Raw genomic sequence first — 20,701 nt, forward strand, 5'->3', positions numbered from 1 at the left:
CCCACCTCTGTCACTGCGGTGCTGGGGACGAGGGGCACAGCAGAGCTCTGCCCGCATGGGTGCGGGCTGGGCCCGGGGGGGACGGCGGGGCCAGGTGTGCACGGGGTGCCTGCACATCTGTCCGGCCCCGTCCCGTCCCTGCACATCTGTCCGGCCCCGTCCCGTCCCTGCACAGCTGCACAGCTCCATCTGCTGAGCTCCCGGCGCCGCGCAGGCCACGGGACGCTCCAGAGCCGGGAAGTGCCCCGGGAATGGGGAATGTCAGCTCTGGGGACACGGCAGGGACACGCGGGGCCGGGACGTGCCCTGCAGGGCGGCACAGCTGGATCCCGGCACAGCTGGAGCCCCGCACAGCTGGATCCCTGCTGGATCCCGGCACAGCTGGAGCCCCGCACAGCTGGATCCCCGCAGAGGCTCCAGGGCTGCACTGGGATCCCTCTGCCTTTGCTGCCCCAGATGTTTCCCAGCACCGCCCCCCACGTCTCTCCCCTCCCCATCCCGTTTCTTTTTTGTGAATAACTTAATTTTAAGGAGAATTAAATATTCGTTGTCGGCACTGGTCTGAGCAGACAGGCCCAAAGATGATCAAGGTGATTCCGAAAGGTACCTTAAATTTTAATGGAAGACCCCACTGACGTTTCCGAGGCTCTGGATTATGTCGGGGTGGGATTTAATTCTCTTTATTTCATTACTCAGCTGCTAAATTTTACCTAAAGGAGGCAAAAGCTCCGTTCCAGTACCAGGAGTGAAAAACCACGGGAATGGCCTGGGCAGGTGGGTAAACCCCTGTAGCACTGACCCCCCAGCCCGGCTCGGGGGCACGGGGGGATGGATCCATTCCCCTCCTAAAGCACATTCCGGGCTGATGCTCCCAGGGATCAAATCCAAAGTGGGCTCAATATTTAGGATGAAGCACATGGTGAGAGGCGGGGGTGCTGGCTGCAGCCCCCCGGGCCTGCACGAGGGCTTTGCCAGCGTTCCTGAATCCCTTCTAGCCCGAAAAAATAATGATGACTCAATTATCGGTGTTCTGGAGCATCCCGGGGCAGCCGCACCTCGTCCCCATCGCGGGGTGGTGCTGAGGTGCTGCTGATTAACCTGATTAGTCCTGATTAGTCCCTGCTTATCAGGGCTGAGGGTGGGGGCCGCGAGGAGCTCCTGGTGCAGGGGAGGAAGAGCAGCAGCAGAGGGAGGTGGGACGGGGTGCGCAGGGATGTTCTTTTGGGATTTGGGGGCTGCTGGTGAAGGGGTGTTCCCGGCCGTGGCTGCAGTGGGATTTGTGGGGATGTGGAGCAGGAATCCGGCGGCGCTGCCAGGAGCAGCTCCCAGGGGGGTGTGGGACCCTCTCCCTTTGTGCCCCGGGCACGGCCCGGTCACCTCCGGTCCCGGGGAAGTCCTTAAATGAGGCAGCGCTGGCCCCGGGGCTGTTAAATCCTCCCGAGCGTCCCCACCCCGCCCGTGCCCCGGGGACGCCCGGCTGCCACCCGGCAGAGGGGCCCTGCTCGCCAAAATGTGACGTTTGGTGGCCCTGAGCAGAGCTGCTGGCACGTGGGGTGCCACCCTCCCTGCCCCGTGTCCTGCCTGCTGCTCGGTCCCACAAATGCTCGGGTTTAGGGAATCCCTACCCAGCCCCAACCCAGGGACAGGACACAGGGAATGGTTCCCAGTGCCAGAGGGCAGGGATGGATGGGATCTTGGGAAGGAATTGTTCCCTGGGAGGGTGGGCAGGCCCTGGCACAGGGTGCCCAGAGCAGCTGGGGCTGCCCCTGGATCCCTGGCAGTGCCCAAGGCCAGGCTGGACATTGGGGCTGGGAGCAGCCTGGGACAGTGGGAGGTGTTCCTGCCCGTGGCTCCGGTAAACCCAGATTTAGAGGGAATGAGGCAAACGGCTGAACTTCCTGGGAAATCCATCCTGCAGTGCCCAGGGCTGTGGCAGTGGGAGCCACCGGACAGGAGCGGCCGCAGCTCCGGCCTCTCCCGCCGCATTCCTGCCAGGAGCAGCTCAAGGCTGAGCCTATTCCCATCCAGGTTTAATTATGGCCGACCCAAAGGGCTGCGGGTTGTAAACAACCCCTGGCTGCTTTAATGCCGGGGATTTGCCAGGGCCACGTCCTGCCCGAGGCCGAGGATTGGGGTTTTATTTAGCAAATCCCATCGCTGCTCCGGGGCCGGGCCGGCTCCTGCGCGCCGCTGTCACATGGAGCTGCGGCTGACTCTGCCGGGGATGAGTAATGCGCTCCCTGACTCATTTTCTGCCTTTTTTATTTGGATTTTTTCTCATCTTCAGGCCCTCCACTTCGTCTGCCGCCGGTTGCTGGCGGCTCCTTGCGCGTCTCCTTCGGGAGCTGCCGGAGATTTCCAGTGCTTTTCATGGGAACCGTCCCTGTGGCTGCTCAGTGGGGTTGGGAGGCGTTAGGAAATCAAATTGCGAATTCCGTAATTTGGAAAGATCAGCTTTGCCTTGGAAAGAGGGGTTTGGTGGCAGCTGCCCTCCCCAGGGACGCGGGAAGGCTCCTGCAGGGACCCGGCTCTCCCTGTGCCGCCTTTTTTGGGGGAAGAGCCTGTTCCGGGAGCGGCTTTGTGGTGTCCTGAGTGTGGGGTTAGTTCTGCCTGCAGGGAGGGGAGTTTTGGCCTTGCCCCATGGCAGGAGCTGTTTCATAAGGAGGAGGCATCCCACGGATCCAGGGAAAGCTGGAGCTGCGCTGGGAGGAGCAGCAGCCAAGGGATTTCCGGGGTGACGGGGAGGCTGCCCAAAGCCGGTGCTGAAATGAGGGGATTTGGTGAAAAGGACTGTTTTTTATCCATAGTCCAGCCTGGGAAGGGGTTTGCAGGGGATATCCCAGTTCTCCTTGCTTTTTTAAGGAATATCAGCCCTCTGGAGCTGTGGGAAGGAGGCCCTGGGTCTGTCCTGGCTGGCAGTGGAGCCACTGGATGTGGGATCACAGAATCCCCAGATTTGGGTTGGAAGGGACCTTAAAGCTCATCCCATTCCCGCCCTGCCATGAATTCCACTGGGATTGCTCCAAACCCCGCCCAGCCTGGCCTTGGACACTCCCAGGGATGGGAATCCTGGGCCGCGCTCTGCTGTGCAGCAGCTCCATGAGTTTTTGGGGGATTGGTGTTGTTTTGGTGTGTCCAGGAGGAATTTGGACACGGAAGGTGCCTGTCCATCACTGGGACATCCTTCCACGTGTGCCAGCCTGGGGTGTTTTAGGGCTGGGCTGAGGGGACAGTGGAACAACATTCCATGGGTTGTGCTCAACCTGGGATTACAGCCGCAATTCCCGAGGGCTCTGGGCTCCCTTCCCTGTGCTGGAAGCGCTGCAGGCAGCTCGCAGGAGCTCCTTGCGGGGATTAAGGAACCATCTGTTCCATAATCCCGTCCCTGTGCCCGCTGCTGGGGCACTTCCCACCAGCTGGGACGGGACGGGGCCGTGCCGGATGCGGAGACGCTGCTGAGGCGCTGTTCCCTCGCCGGTGTCTCCAGACCCTTGGAGGTGCTTGGCTTTGGGATTACTCTTTAAATGGGAAGGGAAAACCCCCTATATTTATTTATTACTAGAGAAATTTTGATGGGGGAAAAATCTGATTTTCATTAATGAAAAACGGCTTTTTTTTTTTTTTTTTTTTTTTTTTTTTGCTTTGCTTTTTTTTTTTCAATGGGGAAAATGATGTGGGCATTGCCGCCGAGCAGGGACAAATCCTGACGGGCACGTGGGGCTGCCGGCGGTGACCCCAAAGATGCTGATGCGGGGTGAGCGGCAGAAGGGAAGTTTTCCCTCCCCGCTCCGCGGTCACGTTGAAAAGCCACATTCGCGAGCGCCGGAACGCGCGGGTTGTCCCCAAAACGCCGCTGTTGTGCCCGGAGGGCAGAGGAGGGGCAGAGGCAGCTCCTCCATCGGCAGCTGGGTGCTGATAGTGCCAATCCCGGTTTTTCCGGGCGCTGGGATGCGGCGGTGGCCCCGGGGACGGAGCCCGGGCTGTCCCCCCTGTCCCGGCGGGTGCTGTGCGGGATGAGGATCCCGGGGATGCTCGTGGGAACCACTTCAGGAGAAGCCTGAGGGGGCTCGGAGCACTTTTCCTGCCAGGAAAAAAAATACACCCGGACTTGCGGAGCTGCTGAAAGCCAATTTCACCAGAAACGATTTAAAATCCCGCATTTTCTTGGATAAACCTGGCGGTACCCCCATGACTTGGGCAGTGCCCCCGGCAGAGCCCCCCCCGGCCTTGGGGCAGCTCTGGGAACAGGTCGGGAAGGGGGTGAGGGACGCGCATCCCCCGGGGGGAGCCGGTGCCGGGGGTGGCACCGCGGGGCACAGCCCGGCCTCGGCTCCCGCAGCCCCCCCGCCGCCTCCCCGGCCTCTTTTGTTCCCCGCTCCGGCTTCCCTTCATGCGAGATTAATTCCCGGGCGCTGCTGGAAGCGGTCGGGGAGAGATTTCTCCCGCATCCTCCTTTCGGGGCTAATTGCTGGCGCTGTGACGTCAGCCGATGGATTTGTCCCTTGGATGGCTGCGGGAGAGGCGAGCGAGGAGGGCCCGGCGCTGCCGAGCTCGCATCCCTGCGCTCGCACCCGGCTGCGCTGCCTTCTCCAGCCGGGATTGATCCCTTTTCCCCGATTCCCAGCCCCGCACGCTCCTAATCTGACAGTGGCCGGGAATTAATCGGGCTGGCGCGGGCGCTGCAATAGGATTAAGGGAGGGGAAGTGCGTCACGAGGTGCGGACAGGGGTTCTGCTTTTGGGGAAAGTGGCGGTGCTGGGGAGGGTGGAAAAGGGGGGAAAAAAAAAAAAAAAAACAAAAAAACCAAAACCCAACAACCTGGGAAATAGGTTGGAGTGTTCCCGGGGGGTGTGTCGGGAGCGAGCGCGCATGTGAGGAGTGCGGGGCGGGAGGCGAGCCCGCCTCGTCCTCCCTTTCTCCGAGCATCCTCCGCGATGCCATCCTGGAGGTGATACAGGCACAGCAGCATCCATGGCCTGCCCCTAGCCGCGGCATTCCCGCTTCCTCCTCCTCCTCCTCATCCTCCCCGCCGCCTGGGAAGGGCTGACGCCGAGCGCCTGCTGACCGGGATCGTATTCTCCTGGATTTTTTCAGGCTCCTTGGAAATTGAGGAATGCAATTCTGCCACCATGATGGAAGGTAGGTGATGAGCCGGGCGCGTTCTTCCTCGGGGAGCGCCCGACTTTTTAGAGGAGGAGGCGCCGAACCTGCGCCGGGGGGTGTTTTATCCTTTCCTAAATATTAATTATTATTATTATTATTTTAACCATAATTAAATCAAATCCTCCCCTCCCCCTAATCCCAGGCAATTCCAGGCTCTGCCGAGCGGGAGGGTGGTGATCTAATATCGAGCCCATCCGATTATTTGCAATTCCATCCCCAGCCCTGTGTAGGCAGCTCCGGCCGGGCGAACGCCCGGTTTTCCATGGATCTGCCGCTTCCTCCAGCCCAGACCCGGCTGCATCCGTCAGGATTGGGATCCTGAAATGGTTATTTTATCCCTCAGCCTGATGCGCTGCGCAGAGGGTGGATCTGGGGGTTAGCAGCTGATGGATGGGGTTTGGTGGTTTTCCCGGGATGGATGAGCATCATTCCAGTGGGAAACGAGGGAATCGGAACTTAGGGTGATTTTTTTTTTTTTTTTTTTTTTTTTTTTGGCCGTGCCGTGGAGATGCAGGTCTGGGGAAGGAGGAGGAGATGTTGGATCGGGATTTGTGGGCATAGCGAAGGAAATGAGAAGGGAATATGGGCTCTGGGCACAGGATGCTTCAGGGAGGCTGTGTCTGATCCTGTGTGGGAAAAGCCTCCGGGCATGACAGGAATTTTCTCCTCTGTCGTCTGTCTCAGCCATATGTAAAGCTCTTCTTTATCATTTATCATTTTAATTCCTCCTGGAGCAGGATGCAGGGAAGGGATGCCTTGGATTTAGTTATATTTCAGCAGAATGGATACTTCAGGGCCGGCAGGAGCAGAATTTATTGAATTTTGGGGGATTTCTGGCCCGTTGGTGGCAGCAGCAGGGCCTGGCTTGGTGGAGCCACATCCAAGCTCGGTGCTGCCAGGGAGCTTCCCGGGATGACAGGCAGAAATTGGGCTGCTTCCCGGTGTATCCCTGAAATCTGGGGCTGCCCCCCTGCCCCAATTCACCTGGAGAGGCCTCAGGATCCATGGGATTCGTACAGGTTTAAAATATCCCCCCTGGTCTCGGGAATTCAGGCGTCGTCACGGCCGTGTGTGGCCACATGGAATGGCCTCTCCCAGGAATGGTTTCTGGATGCTTTGGTGTGAAGGAAATGAGTTCTGTTGTCCTTTAGATGCGAGGAAAAGCCTTCCCTGCTCTCCCTGATGCTGATGAGAGTCACAAGCAGAAGTGGTTTTAATTTTAGCCCATGACATCAAACCCATCCCACGACGGGAGCCAGGCAGGAGCAGGTCATGGCAGGGAAAATGCCATTGAAAACCTGACTTCTCCCAAAATTCCAGTGCTTATGGAGGAATTAATGTGGATAAATTGAAGCTGCCTTGTTGTATGTCTTGGTTTGGGTTATTTTATTCAGTTTTGAGTCTGCTTGGGGGAAGTAGGTTGGGGTTTTGAGCCTCTTCTGGGATTTGGGGGTTTGGGTTTGGGATTTTTTGGGTTTGGTTTTATTCCTTGAGGATTTTGGCCTGGCAGGAGCTTTGGTCACTTCCCAGCTCCACAGTGGAGATGGATCCAGGGCTGGGACATCGAGCTCTGGCAGAGGTGGAATCACCTTCCATGACCCAGCCTTGCATGGAAAAAAAAAATCCTAATCATAAAAAGTGAATTATTAAAGAGCTGGAAATGCTTCCCAAGCTGTTGATGTGAACCTAGAACAGAGGTGAGGAAATCAGAAATAATTCCTGGTTTTTTTGAGTTTTGAAATAGCTGGAAATTGGTTGGATTTGTGGGAGAGTGGAACTTCAGTCCAAGATCCTGCTGAAACCCTGGCCCCTTATATTAAGACTGGCTTTAACAGGCTCGGCTTAACTGGAACTGAAACTTTTAAACCTGTGCAAGACACTGAGAGTTGCTTGCAGTGAGCACCTTAAAAGGGTTTAATTATTATTATTATTAATTATTGGAACAGGTTTTCATGCTGGAATGCCGGACACTGCGCTGGGAGTGGAGGGTGGGTGCCGGACATGGGGCCACCCATGGCCAGCAGGATGGACCTGGCTCAAGGATCCTCTTTGGATCCTCTTCCTTGGAAAAAAGGGAATTCACTTTGTTGGGAATGGTGCAGGATGAGCAACTTTTGCTGGTTATGGGTATTTTACTCAATATATGGAATATTTTTTTGTTCTTCTGGGAGATGGGAGAAAAATGTTTATTTTCCATGGATGTCTAAAAATCCCAGTGCGACCCAAACAAAAGGAGTTGTGGGAGATATTTCCAGACCCCAATCCCTGCTGGAGGACACCAAACGTGTCACAGGTGCCTCCAGCAGAGGATGTTCCTCTGCCTCCATGAAGTGGTGGAAGGATGGGATGCAGGAACATTCCATGGATTTGTTGTTCTTAGCTTCGCTCAGCTGGGTGGGAAGCAGGGATTGGGATGGGGATTGAACCCCTCTGAGAGGAGGGTCTGGAGAGGTCCCTCACGTGTGGCTGTAGGAGTGAGAGGGGTTGGGGTGTTCCCTAGGATTGTGAAATCCTCAGGAGTGCCCCGGGCAGGCGGTGCAGGTGAACATCCGGGCACGGGAACGGGTTTGTCTCCTTTTGGGATCCCTCTCCAGGGCACTGAGGGCGTTCAGAGCTTTAATTAAGTTTGGAAATCACTGCTCAGGCAGGAGCTCTGGGATGTTGGGAAGATGAGGGCAGCCGTGGTTCCTCTGGAGAAGGTCGTTCCTTCTTTCCCTGTGTTTCTCCAGAGCCCAAACAGGGCCAGCAGCCTTCCCAGAGTAGGAGTGTCTCTGACCCTCTTCTCCAGGCTTTTTACACCAAACCAGGACGTTTGGTCGCTCAGAGAATTTCCATGGGAGTGTCCTGTCCCACCTGGGATGGGGGGAGGTGTCCAAGCCCATGGCAAGGGTGGGATGAGAAGATCCTTCAAATCCTCCCAACCCAACCCATTCTCTGGGACTCTCTGGTCGTGTCCAAGCTGGGAAAATCTTTCTGGCGTTGTCTTTCAGCCTCGGTGGGCTCTGGTTTTGGAATGCTGGGCCCAGAGGCATCGAAGGCACATTGGAAAAATCCTTTGGGTTGATAGAAAATTGTCTTTGTTTTCTTCTTTGGTGGTCTCGTTCCAGCAAACTGTGTTTGAGTGCGCTCAGGGCTTGTCTGCAGGACTCAGCAGGGAAATGGCCTGTGAGGAAAACTTGGGGGTTTTGATTGGAGGAGGAAAATTTGCGGGGTTCCTTTGAGAAAGCCACGGGCAGGTTTGGTGGAAATATCATAAATTCAAGCATGGATGGCAAAACCATCCCAGAAAACACCCAGAACACTCAATAAGGAGCTGGATTTTCCAGCGTTTGAGCAGAAATCCGTGCCTGAGCTCAGATCCAAGGAGAATCAGGGCTTGGGCTTGGTTGGGCATCTCCACCTTTGCCCTCTGAGATAGATTTTTCCAGACCTGCTGGACCTTTCTACAGAACTGAGGCAGAAACAACATTTCAGGATGCAGGAGAAGATTTTTTTTTTTTCCCCCCTCTTTTCCATGTCCAGCCCAGGGAAATGCTGAGCCTGATCCAGGGATTTGGCTCCTCTTGTATCCCAGGGTGGGCTGAGGGTTGGGGCCGTGCCACCACTCTCAAGACCAAAGATGTCCATTAGGACTTTTGGGATATTTTTGGGGGGTTGATCCAGGTGGGTCTGAGCTGTCAAGGAGGAAATTTGGGGAAATGAGGCCTTGGGAGTGGAAAGCTTGGAAGAGAAGTGGGAAAAAGCTCTGGAGCCCTTGGATTTGGGGGTCAGAAGCTGGGGCTGAGCTGCCCAGGGAATGGTGCTGTGATTCCAGGGACATCTCCCACACTCTGGGAGCCCCAAAGCTGGACCTGCATCCCAAAACCTGGAGTTTTTTCCAGGTGTTCCCACCCTTCCCACTGAGCTTTTGGGTTTCTCAGCTCTATTCCATTTGCAGGGTGTTTTTCCATGGGAAGGGAGAGGAGGGACAAAGGGCTGGAGCTCCAAACCAACACCCACCGAGCCAAAGGTGCCACCCACACCTCGGGAATTGGGGCAATGCTTGGGAATGCACCCGGTTCCTGCCAGTTACACCCCAAGGGGTGCCAAGGGCTGAGGATTTGGACCAAATACGTTGTTCAAGTAGGGAGGTGGCAAAGCCTCCAAGGGGCAGTGCGATGTGGGGCTGGCAGCAAAACCCAAACGGGGTTTTTTGGGGCCGGAAAAGGTCGAAAATGTGGCAAAACTTGGGGGGGGGGAAAAAATATGGTGAGGCCTAAAAAAATATGGCAAAACTCCTCCTTGGAGTGAGCCCCGGTTGAAAATGTGCCCTTGGGCGGCTGGAACTGGTGCGCAAATGCAGGAATTTGGGTTTCTCTGCCAAGGCAGGAACTTCCTGCGTGACTCACCGGCCTTGCTCTTGTTCTAAGGATTGGAGGAATAAGAATTCCAGGTGAAGTCAGGTGGTGTTCACCTTGAACCTCCTCCAGGGCGGGGTTTTATCCGTTAAAGGTGGAAAAACGTGGCTTTGGGTGGGAATCCTGCCCTAAACGCTGCTGCTGAGCCCCCGGAGCTGTTGGGGGTGTACAATGGGATTTATGCAGAGCTCGTGGCAGGAATCCCGACCCAATAGCGGGATTGGAGAGGAGGAACACGAAGGAAAAAGTGGGAAGGAGGGGAAGGCAGAGCTCCTCCCCAGAGCAGTGACCTGGAAGCGTTGGGATGCTCCAGAGCTGTCGCGGAGGATCCGTCAGCCTCGGGAAGCGCAGGGGATGCGATTCCAGCTGGCTCCCAGCAAAGCTCATTCCCCTTTTCCCTGCCAGCCGATTTCTTAACTTCTTCCTTTAATCCCAGGCCGGGCATGGGGGTTTTTTTTCCCCCCAGGTTTGGTAGGAAAAATCCAAGCAAATCCAAGCGCTTGAGCGCCGTGCAGATGGTTTTTTAGGGAATGAGCTCTTCCCGAGCGGTTCAGGAGCACAAAGTGTGGCCCTGTGCGCTCTGCCAGCGATTGAGGAGCTCGGCTCTTTGTTCAGAACCCAAATTCCGTTGCAGGCGGCTGTTCCTGGGGACTTCCGAAGGGTTTTCTGCTCTGGCTGTGGGAATGAAAGGGGCTCGAGGCTGGCAGCGGTTCCAGCTGCTGGGGTCGTGCACTCAGAGCCCCACAAAATGATTTATTTGGAATTTCTAGTTTAGTTGTAGGTGTTGTTGTTTTGGTTTTTTGGGTTTTTTTGGTTTTTTTTTTTTAATTTTAAATTTAATTTTATTTTTTTCAATTTTCATTCCTGGAGCCAGAGGTTTCGGGGCTGTCCTGGAGGAGCAGCGTGGAATTCCTGCCCCGTCCTACAGACACCTCCTCCCCTGCCCAGGGAGTTTTGAGGTGGGATTGGGAAGGGGGAATTCCCTGGCACATCCCAGTTTACGCTGGATTAGGGCTGGCAGTGATAACGCTGTTTGGAAGCGTATTTTAAATCCCATATTATCTGGGAAACGTTCCTTACCCATCCCCAGCCTTGGCAAAGCACCGCTGCCATTGACATGTTTTAATTTATCTTTAATTTATTACTTTTTTGTGGGTGTCATTTGTGTTCAGTTCATTTTTTAGGTGATGTTTTGAGGGGAAAAAAAATCTTAAAATTCTTCACCTACACCTGGTCAGAATTTAAAACCTCAAATTGGGATTAATTTGTGGAAAATTGCAGGAATTTTGGGATAGGTTAGGCCGGGAAGGATGAGGTTCCCCAGCCTGCCCTTGCTTTGAGTGCATCAAGGATTTCAAGCAGCCCCACAAATGTATTAAAGAAACAAAAATTAAAAAAAAAAATATAAAAAAGCAATATTAAAAATAATATAAAATATATTTTAAAATAATATAAAAATATAAAAAGATAATATAAAAATATAAAAAGATAATATAAAAATATAAAAAGATAATATAAAAATATAAAAAGATAATATAAAAATATAAAAAGATAATATAAAATAATAATATAAGATATAATATTAAATATATAAATATAAAAATATATTAAAAGAATATAAAATATTAAAAATAAAAAATAATATAAATAATAGGAGGAAAATAATAATAGAAGAAAAATAATAATAGAAGGAAAATTTAAAAAAGAATTAGTAAAGAATTAAAAATTTTTAAAATAATAAAAATATAAAAAATTTAAGAAATAAATAATATAAAAAATATAAAATACATCAATTCAGATTTTTGGAAATCATTAAAGGTGCAGCTTGTTATTAGAGCTAATTAACCATCATCAAATCCTGGAATGGTTTGGCTTGGAAACACCGTAAAGCTCTTCCCATTCCAGCCCTGCCAGGGCAGGGACACTTCCCACTCTCCCGGGTTCTTCCAAGCCCTGTCCAGCCTGGCCTTGGACACTTAAACAGCCTTAAATTTACTAATAAGCTAATTTATACTGCAGCATTAATTAATAGCAAGATCATTAATGCTCCGTGTTTACCTGGCTGCTCTCACAGGGAGAGGGGAGCGTGGAAAAACCTCCCTCAGCCTGGAAATTAAACCTTGCTTTAGGTCAGGCCTGCTGCTCTTATTTTTAGTCCCAGACTTAATCACTGCTTTAAAATCCAGGTGCTCCTCAGGCAGCGGGAGCTGGATGCTTTGAGGAATTCCAGGGAAGGGTTTTGATGCTTCGTTTTGGCCGTAAATCCCGGTTTTCACATGGAAATGGGAATATTGCAGGTGTGGGGGTGGCCACGTTGGGAACAAGGGATGCTTTCCCAGAGCTGTCCCCAAGGAAGCTGTGACAGCCCGGGTGTTCCCTTTTCCACCTGGAAAACTGGGAATGGGAGCTGCTGGAGGGTCACTGGGGTGGCCTTGACCACGGGGTGGACTAAAAGCTGGTTTAGGCGAGGATTTAGGTGGGGTTTAACAAATCTTTATGTTTATAGCCCCAAAATCGGTGGGTTTTGCCATAAATATTGTCCATATAAATATGCTGGGGATCCATGGGGGGTGTGGAGGTGATGGATTTTGAGGAGATGCCTTGGAAAACAGGGACAGACGGAATGACAAAGCCTCATGGAGGAAAAAAGATGCTTCCAATGGGATTTTTTGGGGTTTTTTTTGAGGGAGGGATGCCAACCTGGGGGTTTAACATTGCTATTTATATATAAACATTTTAAAATTGATCTCTGGAGGGGGTGGTGAGGTGTTTTCCCTGGATGTGCTGTGTGCAGGGAAGGCAACTGGGAGCTCTGTCACCTCCCTTTTATCCCCAAAACCCCTGGAATTCCCTAAAAACTGCACTCTGGGTGTGAGCTGGGAGCGAGAGCCCGTCCTGGGCAGCCTCAGAGACAGCACAGGAACCTTTGGAAGCGCATCTGGCGTTCCTGTGGCGGTGCCAGCCGGGAATGAAAGCCACAAGTGTCCCCAGGCTGAATTCCCCGGGAGCAGGGATTGTCCCGGCCCTCGGGCGCTGCACGCTCGGGGTCTCGGAGCTGAGGTCACAAATCCCATCTCCGGGGAAAGCGGGGGCTGAGAGGCTCCCGCAGCTGCTTTGCCGAGGAGCCTTGAGCAGGGATTTGCATCCTCCTGCTGTTGGATATTCCCGAAATCCTCCACGAATTGCTGGGGTTGGGTTGGGATGCACCCTGCTGGTGCTGCCCTGGATTTTAAGGAGGGCTTTTCTCTGCTGGCTTTGCTCTGGGCTCGGGCCTTGTCCTGTGGCATTTATCCCATTTCGATGTGGAATAGAAACCATTTCCGTGGTTTGGGGTGTATTCCCACATCCAGTAAAAGGCTGGAACCTTGTCCCTGGTACCTGAGTTACTTGAGCTGTGCCTGCAGAGTGAAGGGCCTGGGCTAAAGCCCAGCCCAGGTTTTTATATCTGGCTGGATTTTAGGGAATATTTCTTCATGGGAAGGGTTTTCCAGCCCTGGCACAGTGGTGGGTCCCCATCCCTGGGGGGCCGGAACAGCCCTGTGGAGGTGGCACCTGGGGACACGGGGCAGTTGTGGCCTTGGCAGTGCTGGGAATGGTTGGAGAGGACCTTGGGGGGCTTTTCCAGCCTAAACAATTCCATGATTCCAAAGCAGCCCGTGGTGTTCCCTCCCTGTGCAAGGAGCAGGGTTTGACCCCAGGGCTCCGGCATTCCCAGCCCTTGGAGCTCCCGACTCCAACTCCTGCCGTGAGTGTTTGGGGAGCTGGCAAAGGGAGGAAGGTGCAGAAGGTCTGGGAAGGTCCTGGGAGCCCAAACCCTGCTGGGAATGTGGGGCTGGATCCTGCTCTGGGACAGGGGGGGACACAACCCCAAACCCCAGGGTGGAATCCTGGGATTCCTTCCCACCCTGCAACTGGAATGGGATGGGAGCTTGGAGAAGGGCTTGGATGTTGATTCACCCCCCCTGGGCAGAGCTGAGCCTCATCAGAGACTGAGTTACCCTCAGGGCTGGGTTGGGACTGGATTTGGGATCAGCTGTGGTATTTTGGATCATCTCTGTCTGCTGGAGTGAGATCCTTCATTCCTACACTGGAATAACCCTGTCAGTCCTTCAGTGCTTTCAACTGACAGTTCTGGTAAGGGCCCAACTTCTCAGCATTTGTTGGTATTTCCCAAGGAAGCCCAGCCCCAGCAGCCGAGCCCACGATTGTCATTGCTCACTTTGATTTCCAAGGGTTTTCTCTCCTCAGAGCCACGGGCAAAATGCCAACAGTGTCCTGCTCTGGCTGAGAGTGGTGGAACATCCCTCTTTCCTCCTTTTTTTTTTTTTTTTTTTTTTTGCTTTCCAGCGGGGAGGAACAGCTGTAAGCCTGGGGAGGATTGGAATCGTAAAATCATGGAATTGTTTCATTGGAAAGGACCTTAAAGCTCATCCCACAGGCAGGGACACCTCCCACTGTCCCAGGCTGCTCCCAGCCCCAATGTCCAGCCCGGCCTGGGACACTTCCAGGGATCCAGGGGCAGCCACAGCTGCTCTGGGAATTCCATCCCAGCCCCTCCCCACCCTCCCAGCCAGGAATTCTTTCCCAATCTCCCATCCAGCCCTGCCCTCTGGCACTGGGAAGCCATTCCCTGGGTCCTGTCCCTCCAGGCCTTGTCCCCAGTCCCTCTGCAGCTCTCCTGGAGCCCTTTCAGGCCCTGCCAGGGGCTCTGAGCTCTCCCTGGAGCCTTCTCCTCTCCAGGTGAACAATCCCAGCTCTCCCAGGTGATGGATTTGCTGCTGGATCCCAGTGGCACCATGGCCAATCCCAAAGGATTTGTGCCACAACCCCTCCCGGGGCTGTGCAGGACCAGCCTTTGGGTGCTGCCTCTCCAGGATCTGCCCTCTGGAATAAGATCTGGAACGAGACTTGGAAATGAGGGAGGTTGAAATATTAATGCTGTGCTGGAGGGCTCAGGTTACCCCTGCAGTGCTGGGCTGTTCCTGAGCTCTGAGGCAGAGCTTGGGATAGGGAAAGCCTTTGGAATGTTAGGAAGGCATTAATTAACTTAACTTAATTCCACACAAAAACTGGCCAAAATTAAAAGCAACAGGGGATCACAGGGATTTGGCTTTTCTGGTGCAGAGGGGGAAGAAGTTGAGGATTTGGGGGTGTGCCAAGGACCAAAAGTGGCCATTTTTATGCCAGAATGGCCTTGGCGGTGTCCAGGCTGCTGCTGTGTGTGGGGATCTTCAGAGAGCCAGCAGAGAGAGCAGCTGGGCACAGAGTTCGGGCTTGGTGCGCTTTACCCTGCCCCAAAACTGAATTTCCTGGGAGACTTTTCCCTCTGGGAATGACCGAGGGTTTCTGGAGCTTTGCCTCGCCTTTGGCCTTGCCGTGCTGGGCGGAGGGAGGGCTGTTCTTCCTTTAGGCTCCCAAATCTCTGGGCTCACCCCGGAGTTCAGCAGGAACACGCAGGTTTGTGTGTGGTGGGGAAAGCAGAGGTTGCTCAAATCCAGCTCTGAAAACCCCACCCTGCACCCAGAGCAAAGAAAAACCAAACCTAGGAGCGATTATCTCACCTTTCCCCTCCTCTCCCTCCTCCTCCTCCCTTCTTTCCCTGCTCCCCACAGGTCTCGGGTCTGTCATGGCCATGGATAAAGTTTATCCTTGTGCACAGACCAAGTAGAATTAATTTAAAGCATTTTTTTTTAAGCTCTAATCATCACAAAGAGCATTAAAAACTCCACCTTTCCTCTTGGGTAAGAGTTCCTTTGAAGTTTCATGCTCCCCAGTGAGTAAATTTTTCCTCCAGGGAATTCCCCTCAATATTTAGGGGTCCAGAGGCAGCAGCTGCTCCCCCAGCCTGGGGGTGGAGGGTGAGGGGCTGGATGTGGGAGAACAGGGTTGGTTTGCATCTAGAATTAAGCTTTTGGTGCAAAAAATGATGTTGGTCATTCTCAAGAATAAAATAGAGGAAGTTTTGCGGTGTTAAATGGTGAATTGTGTTTCTCAGGCAGAATTCTTAAGGATAGCAGGAAAAATGATGGCCTGGATTTGGAGAGACTTTGTGTTTGAAGGGAGAGGAACCAGCACTGGGGTTGGTTCAGCTTTGGGGCTGCTCTGGCAGTGCTGGAATCTCCAGTCCAGAGAATTCGAGTCCACATGGAATTTCTGTGGCTGAAGGCTGTGACCTCTATGGAAAAGAGGTGATTACTTTTTGTAAGGCTGAGTCTTGCCAGGACAGGTCTTAGGGTACTTCAGCCCTAAAACCACCTGACAGGGGACTTGAGGCGCAGAGGGTGTGAATCCCAACCCTTGGCTCAGTCCCTGCACCTCTGGATGGGGAATTTCCCCATGTCAGGGGACACTGGAGCTCCTGGGAAATCCCAGTCCTGGGGAATGCCAGCCCTGTCCCCCTCTGAGCCGTGTCCCTTTGTGGGGTCACCCTCGCTGCCTCGCCCTGGGGTGACCGGGGGAGTTGCTGGGGATCTGCTCCCAGCAGCCCTGTCCTCTCCAAAGGCAGAGCTCCTTTTTGTTCTCCTGCTCCCAAATATCCCTTTTTTCCCCTCCATCACCCCCACTCCGAGCAGATGGAACTCTTACATAACCCAGCAGAAGGCTTCTGACAAATTTCAGCCAGCTTGGGTTCTGCTTCAGAGGAGACCAAACAACAGCTCGGTTCTGGGGGTTTTCAGCCCTCCTTGTTCTGCTCTGGGTTTGGAGGATGAGGATTTTCCAGGGGGGGAGAAGAATGGGAATGTTGCTCTGTTATTAATGACTCCCCTGAGCCTTGGAGCAGTGGGAATGGGGAAAAGGGTGGATGTGGGGAGAGCAGAGCCACCCGGGAATGGGGCGGGATGAGCCTGCGGGGCTCAGCGGCACTCCCAGCCGGTGCTATGGGATACACGGATCTCGTATGCTGGAAAACCTGGGATAGGGGAAGGTGAAACAGGATAAGCATCGAAATCCTCTCCAGCCCAAACCATGCTGGCATCCTGCATAAAGAGGGAAAAGCTTGGAGAACCCCCCTCTCCTCCATCTGCTTTGGGGGGCTCTGGGATTCCAGGACTTTCCGCCTGGCTCCAGCATCCTTGGTCCCAGGAATGGTGCAGAGCCAAACCTGTGCTGGGCACGGCCAACCTCCGGGGTTAAATCGAGTTTTAACCCCCAGGAGGGTTTTCCCTCTTTTCATCAGTGCCCACCAACAGCACAGGAAAGGAGGGAGGAAGTGGGACAGAAAGCTTGGGAATATGAACTGGGAAATATGGACTGGGGAATTAGTGCCACATGCTGGGAGGGAGTTCATAGGTGTTGAATGAACAAATAAATAAATAAATGTCCACACAACCTCCTGGCAGCTCCTTAACACTGTGATCCCTTGGCTTTGGCTCTTCCCTGTCTTCCCCTCATTTATGGATTGCAGCCGGCCAGGGAATGAGGAACCTCTAGGAGGATTTATTGGAAGGGTTATATTATTTATATAGATATACACCTATATTTTTATATATATATATACTTATATATAGATAAAATATGTATTTCTAATAGATACTATATATGTATTATATTTCCTAAATATATATGTTTTATATTTAAAAAATATTTTTGTGTATGTTTTTAATATGTGTATGTTTTTAATATGTGTATGTTTTTAATATGTATTTTTAAGATGCATTTTAATATATTTCAAGGTATTTTCTTATATTTTTAAAATATATTTTTGCATATTTCTAGATTTAATTTTTTCTTATATTTTTATATACATCTATTTATATATTTATATAGACTGCATTTAATTAATAAAATTATACGATTAATATCTATTGATAATGTATAATATTATTAACACTGCCTTCTTCTTGGTGTTCCTTTTCCCCTCAGGACTGAAAAAACGTACCCGGAAGGCCTTTGGCATACGCAAGAAAGAAAAGGACACTGATTCCACGTAAGTTGAGAAGAGCTCATGGGATATTGATGGGATAGGGCAGGAGCTGCTGTGGTGTGCCAGGAAAAGAGGGAATTTGGGGCATCCCGGGCCGGTGTTATCTTTGGAGCGAGTCTGAAGAGCGATCCCATCTCAGCTGTTGCCCCTTGCAGGCCCAGCGTGTGTGGGATCTCCTCGGAGCTGGGCAGAGCTCTCCTCCCCTGGGGGATTTTTGGGCACCGGTGGAAAACAACTCCTTGGAGCTTGGGCAGATTCATCTCTGCCCGTGCCCCAAGTCCCTCAGAGACGCAAATTCCTTTTTGTTTACCCAGAGGTTTGTGCAGGTTCTGGGTGGGGAAGGTGCAGGGGCTGGAGCTGCACTGGGATTTTGCTGCCCAGAAAGCAGCTGGCAGGGAATTCTGCTGGGGGATGCTGGGTGTGGATGCTGAGCCCGGCCCAGGGAAGGGGCTGGAGCCCCAGGAGAGGCTGAGGGAGCTGGGAAGGGGCTGGAGCCCTAGGAGAGGCTGAGGGAGCTGGAAAGGGGCTCAGGCTGGAGCAAAGGAGGCTCAGGGGGGACCTTGTGGCTCTGCACAAGTCCCTGACAGGAGGGGGCAGCCGGGGGGGGGTCGGGCTCTGCAGGGAACAGGGACAGGAGGAGAGGGAACGGCCTCAGGCTGGGCTGGGGAGGGGCAGGGTGGATATTGGGAACATTCCTTCTGGAAAAGGCTGTCCTACCCTGGAACAGCTGCCCAGGGTAGGGGTGGAGTCCCCATCCCTGGCAGGGTTTAAAAGCTGTGTGGATGTGGCACTTGGGGACGTGGGGCAGTGGTGGCCTTTGCAGTTCTGGGCATGGTTGGATTTGATGATCTGAGAGGGCCTTTCCAACCCAGACAATTCCGTGGTTCCCAGACAATTCCGTGGTTCCCAGCCACAACCGCTGTGGCTTTGGGGTGGATGTCCCAAAGTGCTGTGGCAAAGGGGGCTGTGCCACCACGCCCTGGGGACAGCAGGGGACAGGCAGCAGGGAGTCCCCTCCTGCAGCGCTGCTCAGGTGTTGAATGTCTGCCAGCAGGAATGTGGGGGTTTTTCCTTTCATTCCATTTGGGTTTGCTTCCCTGAGCCTTTTTACATCCTGGTGGGAATTGCTTTGGAGGTGGCCAAGGTGACCCAGGCCAGGTGACCCTGGTGGCCTTGGCATCTCTGCAGGGCTTGTCCTGCTGCACAGAGGGGCCCAGAACAGGGGACACATGGAGCACATCCCAACAGAGGGATGTGCAGCCCCGAGCTGTCATCCTGCTGTCCCCAGGGATGGTGGCATCCATCCACCAGGAGCTCCAGCTGTGTGTGTTACCAGGCTGGGTGGGAATGTGGCTCCTTGGCATCTCCTCCTCAGGGAACATCGCTGGAGCCGGGGCTGGGCGCTGCCTTTATCCAGCGCTGTGATTTCCACGGCTCCATCCCGCTGTTCCCATGGATTGGGAAGCTGGTGGCGGGGACACGAGGGATCCCAGGGCGCCGGGGGTGGTGGGGAGGTCGCAGAGAGGCCACCCTGGAGGACACCGCAATTAGCAGCAGCCGTGATTAGCACGGCGGGGTCACGGCGCGGTCATGGCCCAAAGGGCTTTGGGCGCTCTCCAAATCCCTGCCGGCAGCGGGGATGGAACGGGAGAAGGGGCGAGTGGTGGCATCTGCCACACCCTGCGGCCACCCCCGGCCACGGCCAGGCTACCACATCCCCAGGACACCGCGCTGGGGTCCCTGGAGCTGCTGTGGGGAAGGAGCTGCTGCTCTTCCTCCCCCTCGGGTGGGTCCCCACAGCAATTCCAGCTGGGACGGCAGCGGGAGGTGACACCCCTGTGCTGGGATCACGCAGTGAGGAGGAAACATTAAAGCAGAGGGGATTTTTGCCACTTCCGAAGGATTTCAGGGATTTTTTTGCAACGAGACAAAGCCTAAAATAGGAGAGATGGGACACAAGCACAGGTTAATTGGAAAACTTTAAGGAAAGGCGTTATTCCCAGTGAGACCAAGCAGCTCCCAGCGGGTTTCCATGATGCCCCGAGTCAGATGGGAGCTGGTGGCACATCCCTGGCAGCGCAGGGAACTCGGGAATGTGTGGGAGGTGGAGGAGCCCGTCTGGATTCCATGGACATTCGTGTTCCCTAAATCCCTCAGCATCTCTGGGCAGTGCCAGGATGTGGCTGCAGAGCTGCCGTGACCCAGCCCCAATCCCAAATCCCATAAGCAGCTGGGGATTAGGATCCCTGAGGAGCCTCAGCAGTTTCCCAGTCCATTCAGCAGAGGAGGGTCTGTCCTTGTGGCGGAATTAAAGCCTGGAAATTCCTCCAGATGGGATTTTTGTCTGCTGCAAAAGGAGGGACGAGGGGCAGGGATGTGGCTGTGGGATGGGTGCAGGAGCTGGCGGGGACAGTGCCAGCCCCAGTGGCAGCAGGAGCACTTTATTTACTGCTAAACCTAAAATGTCTCATCTGATAATGTGAGGGAAAGAGTTCGGTGTCCTTGCGTTGGCTCCACAAGGGGCAGGTGACTCGGATGTGCTGATAATGCCACAGTTCTGGGTTTTGCTGTTATGAATTCATTAAAAAACGATTTCCATGGGTTAATTGGGTGCAGTTTGGGCACTAACACAGCTCCTTTCTCTGTTCTTTCCAGAGGGTCACCAGACAGGGATGGCATCGTGAGTATTGCCCAGCCCTCTGCTCCTCCAGCCTCACCTCTACCTCCCCTTCCACCACCATCAGCATTTCAGCGAGTTTTCTGTTTAATGTAGAAAAGAAATGTAAAAATCCATGTGAAACAGACGAATTCCAGGTTTCCTCTAAAAATATTAACTGAGGGAGGCCTGAGGAGTGCCGGGGGCAGAGGGACCAGGTGTCCTGCTAAAGCCCAGTCCCTCATCCTCCTTCCCACTCCTGCTAATTGGCTTGGGCCAGATTTGCTGGCTGAGGAGTTTGGGGGCAATTGCCAGAGCAGCTGTTTCCAATCTCTATTTCTATTTTCTACATTAACCTGAAAACAAGGAGAGGTTTGTGGGTTGTTTTTTTTTTTTTTTTTTTTTTAAATAATTATTGTTGCTTTTATCCCTGGTGTTAGACTGAAATGTCCCTGCTAGAGCTGGGCCCTGTAGTGTTCAATTCCAAAATGTGCTGGGTTCAGACTGGGCTTTATTTCTGGAGCAAATCCAGATTTTAGAATTTCACCTTAAAATAAAGAT

At 53.3% G+C, this 20,701-nt stretch overlaps 1 protein-coding gene across 1 annotated transcript in view; it reads left to right on the forward strand.

Annotated features, from left to right (window-relative positions):
* Window positions 1-761: 761 nt before the first annotated feature.
* SGIP1 (SH3GL interacting endocytic adaptor 1) overlaps window positions 762-20,701 on the forward strand; it is a gene marked incomplete at both ends in the record, with an annotated part of 47,085 nt that continues 27,145 nt past the window's right edge. Inside the window, 4 exons of the mRNA XM_082287409.1 lie at window positions 762-774; window positions 5,095-5,139; window positions 17,424-17,487; window positions 20,140-20,164. Coding sequence (XP_082143535.1) covers window positions 762-774; window positions 5,095-5,139; window positions 17,424-17,487; window positions 20,140-20,164 — 147 coding nt within the window. The remainder of the gene's footprint in view (window positions 775-5,094; window positions 5,140-17,423; window positions 17,488-20,139; window positions 20,165-20,701) is intronic.

This window comes from Coloeus monedula, assembly GCF_965178545.1.
Source record: "Coloeus monedula genome assembly, chromosome: 9".
NCBI classification, from domain to species: domain Eukaryota; kingdom Metazoa; phylum Chordata; class Aves; order Passeriformes; family Corvidae; genus Coloeus; species Coloeus monedula.